The sequence below is a fragment of the Oryctolagus cuniculus genome, chromosome 7 (assembly GCF_051225735.1).
Source record: "Oryctolagus cuniculus isolate XC-2025 breed Fujian yellow rabbit chromosome 7, ASM5122573v1, whole genome shotgun sequence".
NCBI classification, from domain to species: domain Eukaryota; kingdom Metazoa; phylum Chordata; class Mammalia; order Lagomorpha; family Leporidae; genus Oryctolagus; species Oryctolagus cuniculus.
In genome coordinates, this window is record NC_142873.1 from 138,040,788 (window position 1) to 138,052,500 (window position 11,713).

At 37.5% G+C, this 11,713-nt stretch overlaps 1 protein-coding gene across 13 annotated transcripts in view; it reads right to left on the reverse strand.

The window, feature by feature from the left end:
- ZMYM4 (zinc finger MYM-type containing 4) overlaps positions 1-11,713 on the reverse strand; it is a 185,719-nt gene that overhangs the window by 70,962 nt on the left and 103,044 nt on the right. For 10 of the 13 annotated variants that reach the window (XR_016211123.1, XR_016211122.1, XM_002720695.6 and 7 more), the window contains 2 exons: positions 5,785-5,869; positions 5,304-5,559 (listed from right to left, as the gene is read on the reverse strand). Coding sequence is in view for 10 of the 13 variants with exons in the window: in XM_002720695.6 (XP_002720741.3) it covers positions 5,304-5,559; positions 5,785-5,869 (341 nt within the window). In the remaining 3 variants the exon portion in view is untranslated. Of the gene's footprint in view, positions 1-287; positions 980-5,303; positions 5,560-5,784; positions 5,870-7,071; positions 7,572-11,713 lie in introns of those variants that run through there. The other 3 variants (XM_051832153.3, XM_070078772.2, XM_089301037.1) reach the window with 3 other exon arrangements.

Genomic DNA, 11,713 nt, shown 5'->3' on the forward strand with positions numbered 1-11,713 from the left:
AGAAAAAGTGAAGGAAAAGTTGAGAAGATAGACTGGCAGCATCTGAAATGGGGAATGGAAAGTAAGCAACAAAATGGGAAAATAGTAAGTGAATAGAGGTTCACAGCTAAGAGTTAAGCAGTAATAGGCAAAAAATGGAAAATTTCTTGAGTATGGAGAAAGTCAAATACCAGGGTACTTCAGTAAGTTCATGGGAAAAAATGGAGTCAAAAGATAAATTTAAGGGTGGGTGACTGGTGGAGCACTTAAGCCACTTTTTGGGGCAACCACATCCCACATGGGAGTACCTGGATTCAAGTACAGGTTCTCACTGCCATTCCACCTTCCTGCTAATATAAATCCTGGGAGGACAGCAGGTGACGGCCCAAGACCTTGGGTCCCTTCTATCCATATGGGAGACCCGGAATGATCTCCCGGCTCCTGGCTTCAGCTTGGTCCACCCTGGCTGTTGCAGGCATTTTCTTTGAACTTTTTGAAGTACTCTCATGAAGAAATGCAACCTTGAAAAAAATAACTGGGGCCGGCGCTGTGGCGCAGTGGGTTAACGCCCTGGCCTGAAGCGCCGGCATTCCATATGGGCGCCAGTTCAAGACCCAGCTGCTCCACTTCTGATCCAGCTCTCTGCTGTGGCCTGGGAAAGCAGAAGATGGCCCAAGACCATGGGCCCCTGCACCTGCATGGGAGACCTGGAAGAAGCTCCTGGCTCCTGGCTTTGGATCAGTGCAACTCCGGCCGTTGCAGCCACCTGGGGAGTGAAACATCGGATGGAAGACCTTTCTCTCTCTCTCTGCTTCTCCTCTCTGTGTGTAACTGACATTCAAATAAATAAATAAATCTTTTTTTTAAAAAAACTGGATTACATTAATATCAAGATATAAAAAAATGACAAGTAGGTAAAAAAAGTTTGTCTCCACATAAAATTAAAGCAAACATCAGAGCCCAGGTGCCAAAGGGATATGATAAACTTAGAAAAAAAAAAAGAACAACATGTATGGAAAAGAATTTTAAAACAAAATTACCAAGAGGGCACATACTTTAAAACTTATGAGAGTTTTCTATGGTCATTTTGAAAATATTTGATAAATTTTTGAAAGAAATATCTTTATTATTATGAATAGAGAAATGTTAGTGAAATTTCAAAATTGCTGATTTCTAAAATAAGAATTAGATAAGGAAATAAGATGAAGTTAAACAAACATGGCCAAACAGGAAACAGGGTAGGAAACTATAATAATAAATTTTTTCAATTTGACTTCATCTTACAAAATGATGATAAATATACTGGTATATAAATTTTAGAGGTTTAATATATACCTAAATACTCATTTTTAACAGCAAATTCTATAATTCAAACAGTATAAGTCATGCAACCTGTTTTTATCTACATTAAACTTGCTTAATATATGGAAGTCAGTTAACAGTTATATCACAAAAGTTAGAGAGATAATAATAAGAGCTTTTTTAAAGTTATGGTCATTAATTCCTTCATTCTACAAATACTAAGCATCTATTATTCTGGGTATATGGTGGTGGGCACAACAAGCAAAGGTCCCACCTTAATGACCATTTTTTAAAACACTGACATAAAATTGCATACATTTGCCATGTACAACATGGTGTTTTGAAGTAAATATATATTATAGAATGACTAAATCTAGCTAATCAACATGAGTTATCCACCATTTTTGTGGTCGTGAAAACACTTTGTATCCACTCAGCAATTTTTAAGCATATGATACAAGAGAACTTTAAAAAGTCTGTGGAAAAGTGGAATTAAAAGTTCTTTGGTGAAAAAAAATTTTGAGGAACAGGTGTTGCAGAACAACAGGTTACACTGCCACTTGAGATATCCCAAGTATCTGAGTGCCAGTGTAAGTCCAGCTACACTGCCTTCAATCCACCTTCCCGTGAATGTGCCTGGGAAAGCAGTGGAAGATGGCCCATATACTTGGAATCCTGCCACCCACATGGGAGATACGGATGGAGTTCTAGGCTTCTGGCTCCAGCCTGGCCCAATCCTGGCTGTTATGGGCATTTGGGGAGTCAACCAACACTGCCTTTCAAATAAATAAATAAACAAACAAACCTTGAAAAAACAGAAAATAAATTTGAAATTCAAGAATGTTTTCTTCATAATACACATCCTCCACAAACTTCCTGAAGCCCCCCCCCTTTTTTTTGGACAGGCAGAGTGGACAGTGAGAGAGAGAGAGAGAGAGAGAGAAAGGTCTTCCTTTTTCCATTGGTTCACCCCGCAATGGCCGCTGCGGATGGCGCGCTGTGGCCAGCACAACGCGCTGATCCGAAGCCAGGAGCCAGGTGTTTCTCCTGGTCTCCCATGCGGGTGCAGGGCCCAAGCACTTTGGCCATCCTCCACTGCACTCCCTGGCCACAGCAGCGAGCTGGATGGGAAGAGGAGCAACTGGGACAGAATCCGGTGCCCCATCCGGGACTAGAACCCGGTGTGCCGGCACCGCAGGTGGAGGATTAGCCTAGTGAGCTGCAGTGCCGCTGAAGGCTCCTCTTAAATGAACTATTATACCGTATTGTGTACATAGATCCCTGTAACTTACTTCTCAAACTGTGAGTCAGCAAACACCAATCTTATTAAATTTCATTTTTGAACAAAAACCGGTATTTCTTAATCTAACTTTTTAAAAAAGTTTTATTTATTTGAGAGGCTGACAGATCAACAGACTGAGAGAAAACTCCCATCTACTGACTTATTCTCCAAAGCCTACATTAAGTAATTAGTGATTACTTAATGTAATTAATTATTTATATTAATTACAACATTAATTACAATGCCTACATTAACTAATCTAATTACTTGAGCCATCACTGCTGCCTTCCAGGTTCTGCATCAGCAGGAAGACAAAATTAGGAGCTGGGGCTAGATATACAAACCAGGTACTTCAGTATGGGTTACAGGCATCTCAACTGGTGTCTTAATTGCTAGGCTAAACACCTGCCACTTAAACCTACCTTTTAATCAACATGGTTGTAAATTACTTTCAGCTACACATCAACATTAAATACATCCCAAATAGACAAAAAATTGTTATCACTGAAGCTTTTCAAAAGAGTGTGTTTTAAGTTGAATAGCCCTTACCCAAAAAGCTTAGGACCTGAAATGTTTCAGATTTATTAGCTTTTCACATTTTGGCATGCTCATATGGAATTTACCAGTTGGGCATCATTAATCTGAAAATGTAAAATGTGTAGAAATCTGAAACTTTTCAAGTGGTGATACCACATTCAGAAAGTTTTGGGTTTCAAAAATATCAGATTAAAAGTGCCCAATCTATATAAATTTAAAAGATAATTCCCACACAAATACTGCAGAGCTTTTTTTGTTGTTGTTGTTTTAAATAGAAGCAATGTCACAAGGAAAATTCTCAAATGACACCAGTCTAATCCATACTTGGACACATGAACTATGGTATGTATTTAAACTAATGGAAAATCTCAAATATAATCAAAACTTTGGGCTGGGAATTACGGCTCAGTGGGGTAAACTGCCATTTGTGACATCAGCATCCCACATCAGAGTGCTGCCTCATGTTAACAGCTGCTCTTTCTGATCCAGCTCCCTGCTAAGGTACCCAGGAAGGCAATAATTGATGGCCCAAGTACTTGGGGGGTCTCTTCCACTCACGTGGAAGACCCAAATGGAGATCCTGGATCCAGGCTTTCACCTGATCCAGCTCTCGTTGTTGCTGTCATTTGGGGTGTGAACCAACAGATGAAAGATATCTCTCTCTTTGCCCCTGTTTCTATCACTCTGCATTTCAAATAAATCTTTTTTAAAAAATTAAGTCTGCAGGTTTTTTTTGTTTTCGTTTTTGTTTTTTGACAGGCAGAGTGGACAGTGAGAGAGAGAGACAGAGAGAAAGGTCTTCCTTTTTGCCGTTGGTTCACCCTCCAATGGCCGCCATGGCTGACGCGCTGCGGCCAGCACACCACACTGATCCAAAGGCAGGAGCCAGGTGCTCCCCCTGGTCTCCCATGGGGTGCAGGACCCAAGCACCCAGGCCATCCTCCACTGCTTTCCCAGGCCACAGCAGAGAGCTGGCCTGGAAGAGGGGCAACCGGGACAGAATCCGGTGCCCCGACCGGGACCAGAACCCAGCGTGCCAGCACCGCTAGGTGGAGGATTAGCCTATTGAGTCGCTGCGCCAGCCTGCAATTGTTTATAAAGCATAAATGGATGTAACTAACTTCCAGAAAAATTTCTAACCACGTTCAAATTTCTTTTTTGTCTCTTTAGTTGACCAGAATAGAGAACATTTTTCCTTTTTTCAGATAGGGAAAGGGTAGTATCCATGTGTGGAATTATAAACACTATTTATTCAAAGTAATAAATCATAATTTGAGCAGCTTGAAAACCGAATTCAACATGATTCTGAATAAAAGCATTATTATTTTTTTTCTGACTTACTCATTTAAATAGTTACTAACAATCACCTTATAGAAATTTTGTCAAGGGCAGGTACTGTGGTATAGAAGTCAAGTCACCACAAGGGACAGCGGCTTCCTATGCCACAGTGCCTGGGCTTCAGTCCCGCCTCCACTTCTGATCATCTTCCTGCTAATGGACACCCTGAGAGGCAGCAGGCAATGGCTCAAGTACTTGTGTCCCTGCCATATACATGGGAGATCCAAATGGAGTTCTGGACTCCTGGCCCTTGCGGGCATTTCAGGAATAAACCAGCAAATGGAAAAGATACTTATCTCTCTCAAATCAGTAAGTACGTAAAACTTAGAGAGAAATTAGTCAAAATGAGTTCATATTCATAAAATATATCAGGATAACTAAGGTCATCCTCCCTTTTTGTTACTAAACATCACAATGGACACTCTGAGGCAGTTCAAAAATATTGAAAAGGTAAAATCACACTGGAAGGCATTTAAAGTTAAGAAAAATAGTAAATTGCAATCATAGGAAATATAACTTTAAATATTGTTGGTTTTAATTATCTACAATTACGAGAAAAATAACATGGCTAATAAAATATTCCTAGGCATGTACTTTTTTATATAAAGCACCTCAACTCTTACAAGGACTTAAGAGGTGGATTAAAAAACATTTCTTAATATATAAAAGGTACATTACTTAAAGCACAAAGAAAGTCAAGCACCTAGCACGCAGAATGTCTGAAAGCAGGAACAATATGCTGGCACTACATAATAAGTTATTTCTTAAAAAAGCACAGAAACTTTGAAAATGAAACATATTACACAGGCTAAGAATAAAAGTCTGGTAAAAGAAAGAAACAAGATAATTTAGAATTCTGCTATACTTTGAACAACTTGAACAAGTTTTCTTGGTGAGAGGAGGTGGTGGACGGGCAGGTGGAACTGTATATCCAGTGAGGCACAGTGTAGAGCAGAACAGCTGAGTAGACCCTTTCCTCTGATAAGCAGTTTGCCCCTTCTGGAGGATTTTCTTACAACCAGAACAGGAAACTCGAACAGCTGTGGCAGGAACTGAAGGAAGCATTTTATTCATGCCAGATGATGCCAGTGACGGCTGAAAGCCAGTAGTCAACTGTGGAGCTTAAAAAAAAAAAAAATAAACAAAAAGAGTTACTTTTCACTATGAACTTTATGTACATATGCATTCTTTCTTTCCCTCCTAGAGCCCATCTTGAAACCCAACAACAATTATGGAATATACAATTTAAAGGTATTCTAAATTTAGAATTTAAAGGGAGAGCTGGCCTTCTTTTATACATGTTGGTCAGAGTAAACACAATTCATTTATTCAGTTCTATTTCTTACCAAGAGCACTGCCACTGACTGAAAACACAGCACTAATTTTCAGTTCTCCTTCCTGAGTTTTTTGCTGTTGGCCATGACTATACTCCTTCAAAAAAAGAAAAAAATAAATAAATACACAGAGAAAAGAATACCCAAAGAAATCCAGATATTTGAGATATTTTACTACTGCTGTATAGAGATAGAAAATGTTCACAAATTAGTGAGAAATAATAAAAATACAAAACAGCAAGCCAAGTGTGATTACAGTAAAGCTATGCCTATACATACTGGAAGAGTAAGAGTCAAAAATTCAAGGGAGCTATCTAGCCCAAGGCACTACTGGGTATGTATAAATTACTTTTGCAAAGTCTTCAATATAGTATTTTAAATTACTGCTTATTATAAAAGTAATACATAATAACTATAGAAAACATATATAACTATAGTCATTATTATATTATTATAAAAGTAATACATAATAACTATAGAAAACATATATAACTATAGAGTCACATTTCTATCACCCCAAAATATCCACTGTTATTCTTTCGATATATTTCTTTCCAGTCTTTTCCCCTCTATTCAGAGGTTTTATTTCTTTACATAGTTTAATTACACTAAATATGCCATTCTTACAAATTGTTATTGTATTCACTTTAATCATTTAAACTTTTACGTATTATTACACAGTAGCCTAAAGTAACTTCTAATGGCTAAAAACCAATATTTCTAAAATCAAAGTCAAGAACCCTTGAGGTCCTAGTAGTCTGAAAATTCTTTAATAGTATTTTCCAAATCATGCATATTTCAATGATTTTTAGATGCATGTTAACACATTTTAAGTCAAGAATAACCACCACATAACTGAGTTCTATAAGTTTTCAATGTTGTTTGCTTTTCCAATTATACGGCTATATTGTGAAACCCGTAAGTGACAGTTTTACCTTTTATTTTAACATAGCGTTTATCATACTGAAAAGTGCAAAGCCCTTCAAGACTCCTTTTTTGTGGTGGAAGGTTTCTGAGTACATTCCACATCTGAGAAATACCAATATTCTTAACAGACATACCAGATTACACGGGGATGTGACTGGGATGAGTGGGTAAGGCACTTACTTGCCTTAGGCACACAACTAAGTGTGCCAAAACCCTCAAAACCCAAAAGAGCATTTTTAATGCAGTATTTTTAAAATCAAAATTTATGCAAAAGTAACAATGAACAAAAGGTTACAACTTAAAGACAGGATTAGTATTTCTGAAATTTCCCTTTTATCTCAGGCTCCAAATATGGCTTTGGAAGGCACTTACATGATATAGTAACAATCCAATGTTGGTCATTAATAAATGTTTCCATACATTCAGCACAATCAATTAATGCCATGATGATTATCTTTATTCATAACACCATATTCAGGATTATTCGTTAAGGAAGTATAATTATTAGATTCGAATGCACAGAATAAGGTTTGCAAGACCTACTGACAGACTGCTTTCACTAATGAAACTATTAACTATATTTACTCCAGCAATTTATTTCCATTTTGTTTCAACTTGAAGTTCTTAAATGCTGATTTACAAAAGTCCATCATAGAACAACACTCTGTAGCATCTGTTATCAACATTTCCTCAATATGTACTGAATTAGAAATTTTATGTACTGGTTTCCATTTGTATGCCAAAAATCTGAGTCTTTACCTTTGTGATTTCTTCTATCTCTTACAAAGTTTTACTTCCATAATAAAATTATAAGAAAGCAGTTTCACTGTTTATAATACAGTCCTTTAATCCAGGGGTCAGCAAACATTTATCTGCAAAGGGCCAGATAGTAAATATTTTCGACTTTGCAGGCCATATGGTCTCTGTTGCAACTATTGAACTCTCCCCTGGTAGAGCAAAAGCACCCATAGACAAAATATAAATGAATGAGGCAATGTTCCAGAATAAAACTTTATTTTTAAAAGCAGTGGGTGGAAAAATAAAAACAAAACAATCAAATGGGGCAAGTTGGGTTTAGCCAGCCACTGATAATTTGCCAACCCCTGTTTTGGTCCAATTGGGATATATTCAGTTTAGTGTACAAAGGGCTTTTTTTTTTGTTCTTTCTCTAAATTATTTCCATTTTCCACTGATTCTACAACAAATTATTTAAAATGTCTATTTTGGGGTTATCTATTCTGCATCATTCTCATTCTGAGTAATCTTATCATACTATCCTTATGAAATTGTGGGATTTCATCATTTCACAGGGCCTGCCACTCTCAATTCTCCAACTATTTTCTGAAATATATATGTAACATACGTGTGCATGTGCATGCCTATTATTCTTCAAAATTTCAGAACCTTACCATTTATTTTCTCATCCAAATTACATCAAATCTGTATCTTAATTCAGGAATAAATGACACCATGATATTTCTTATATTCAAAAATATGTAACAAATAAACTTTCCATTCATTTATCTGTACATTCATTAAAGCTGTCTTTTATTTGACACAGTATTTTTAATTGCTGCTGAGAACAATGTATCCTTGTCATTATAAATATAAATGGGAAAGTGATTCATAGAAATATTGTTATTTTATAACTATAATTAAACTAAGTACTCCACTAAATGTTCATGAATTCTGTTAATTCTCTTATATAAAGAACCTTACCAGCAAATGATGATAATTTTATCTCCCCTTTTCCATTATTTTTTCTTCTAATTCCTTCAACAGGTATGGGGTGAAAATCCAACAAGAGTTAAATAATGCTGACATCAATAATCTGTATTCTTTTCATAAGTATTAACAGACGGTTTACATCATTCTACTTTCAAATTCAATGACTGCCAAAGGTCTAAAGAAGGTATTTCCTTACTATGATCAAGAGTATCTAAGAAACGTGTAATGAATTATGTGAGATGTCTTTTGGCATCTAATAAAGTACCTACACAAATACTATTAAAAGATTTCTAATACACTTATCATACCTATGTTAAAAAGTGTATTACAACAAATTTGCAATGAAAAATTCTTTTTAATCTCAGAAAACTCCAGAAATAACCAATACTCATTGGTATACACTAATAGTCCCCTGTTAGCTCTTGTACTCTGTGACAGTTATTCCAAACATCTGACATATTACTTAAGCCTCAAGCATATATTAACTATGTAGATAAGCATATTTTAAATATAATGTTTGTACATCTCTTAATGTCTTCAAAGCAGAATCATGTTTGGTTTCTATGTACCATCTCTTAAAATGTCACAAATATTTTATAAATAAATGAGTAGCAAATAATTAATAATTAGTAGGTATGTGGCTGATGACTGAAAAGTTTTCAGAAACAGAAAAACACAGGTGTCAAAACAGATAATCCTTTACCAACATGTTTACTTTTTTTTCAATTACCACAAAGGAGGATCCATATCAATATTCTAGGACAGTATTTTTGCTGAGCATTTTATTTTCATTTACTTTAAGGGTGTAGCAGCAGAAAGAGGGAAAGAAACAGAAGGAGAATGAGAGAGACAGAGACAGAGAGAACTGATCTTCCATCTACTGGTTCACTCCCCAAAGGCCCCCAACAGCCAAAGTTGGGCCAGGCCACAGTCATGAGCCAGGAACTCCATCCAGTTCTCCCACATGGATGGTAGGGACCCAAGCCATTATCTCCTAACTCCCAGAATGCATTACCAGGAAGATAGATCAGAAGCAGAAGAGCTGGAACTTGAACTGGCACACTGATATGGGATGCATGTGCCCCAAGCAGTCACTTAACCAGCTGCTCCACAACACACTGCCCCAGCACAGTTTTTAAAAATGAAGAATACAGTTTCTATATAAAAATTAACTTGACATGGCTAAAATAAAGTCCCAACATTTAAATTACTGCATTCTACTTTCCAAGACTGCATGGATCACTCTTGTGACAATCAGATAACATGCTTGCCATTTTTAAAATTTTTATTTGAGAGGCATAGCTACAGAAAGATCACGGGAAATACAAAGACAGAGAGATGTAGAGACAGGCAGACAGAAAGCTCCCATCCATCAGTTTACTCCCCCAGACACTTGCAGTGGCTGGGACTGGGCTGAGGCTGCAGACAAGGACCAGGAACACAATCCAGGACTCCCATGTGTATGGCAGGAAACTAATTACTTGATCCATCACTGGTGTCTCCCAGGGCCTGCATTATTAGCAGGAAGCTGGAACCGGGAATCAAACCCAGACACTCCAACGTGGAACACAGACATCTTGACTGCTTGGTTAAATGCCACTCCTGCTTTTCTATCTTAATCCGTTTATTTCAACAAGAGATTACAGATTAGCGCTCTACTATTATGAGCAAAATAAAAGAAATACATTGTGATTTTAATGTAATATTTACTGAGTGGCTGTTAGAATATATGGAAAAAGGAAAAATGAGGTCTCTATAGCTATATTTAAAGTTTCTATTTCAAACTTTCCATAGGCACTTTTAAAATTAAACAACTTCTAGTTATAGAAAGATTGGCAGAATAATAAAAACAATATCCAGATTGTGGCTCCTCATTGGAACCCCAGCGGCCTCAGTGACAAATATGGTTTTAATATCCTCTACTCTGGTCACTTCATATAGATAGGGCTGTTAGGAGAATGAAACATAGCTCATGTAAAAGTATTTGTAATTATAAAAATACTATAGGAAATACTACAGTAGCATGCAATGGGATTAGAATGAAGAAATGAACCTAAGAAGCCAGATGATGTTATTTATGCCAGTAACAGAAACAGGGGGACAGTAACTGACAGATCCAGAAATATAACTGAAGAAGTAAGCAAGTGCAAATGGACAGAAGTTAATTTTATGTACACATATTTTAGTACTTTAGTGCCTTATATAGGAAAGGAAAGAAATTAAGATCAAAATGAACTGCGTAAAATATAGAATTAGAAAGTGAGCTGAAAGCAAAACTGCAAAGTTAATAAGCACACAGAAAAGCCAAGAGAGGTTCTAAAAAGCTGAAACTTTGATTTTATTGAACCAAGAGAAGTTACTAGTAATTGATGGTGAAAACTAAACTATAAAATCTATCAGTATATTAAAAGAGATTAACAGTACTGTTTTCAAGACTATGAAAATACATTGGAATTCTCTTTTCCAGTCCATGGAAAATAAGATTAATAAGGCATTATGCACCATTGAAAAGAAAGGAACATAGACTTCCAATGCCATGGGGGAGAGAAATCTACAAGAACAGGGCAAGAACGGGTGGAGGGGTAGTGGAAGAAGAGGGGAGGGGACACTGGGACATGGGCAGAAGGAAGAGAAGGAGGGAAGGGGGAAGGGCAAGAAGGAAAGAATGAATCAGATTGCTACAGTTCCTATGAGCTGCCCTGGGAATTTTCTAAAAGAATTATCAAATGTCTGATCCTATAGGATTGATATGGCTAATGAGACAGAGAATTACTCAGAGAAAACCTAGCTTTATTCACTCACATGCCACGACTGCCTTTTAGGGTAAAGATCTCATGCCCAGGATCTACCCACATTACAATCTGGTTCTGAAATCCATAGGTGGTGAGCTTTGGGGAAGCTCCTTCTCATAATCATATTTAGCATTAAATAATTTCGAATAAACTATAAAAATGTAGGTATTTCTATTCATCCTATCCCACTTCTATTCTCTAATCACTGGTACCTCTGACTGTTTTGAAAACAGTAATACTGGCTGGCGCCGCGGCTCACTAGGCTAATCCTCCGCCTTGCGGCGCTGGCACACCGGGTTCTAGTCCCGGTCGGGGCACCGGATTCTGTCCCGGTTGCCCCTCTTCCAGGCCAGCTCTCTGCTGTGGCCCGGGAGTGCAGTGGAGGATGGCCCAAGTCCTTGGGCCCTGCACCCAATGGGAGACCAGGAGAAGTACCTGGCTCCTGCCATCGGCAGCATGGTGCGCCGGCTGCGGCGGCCATTGGAGGGTGAACC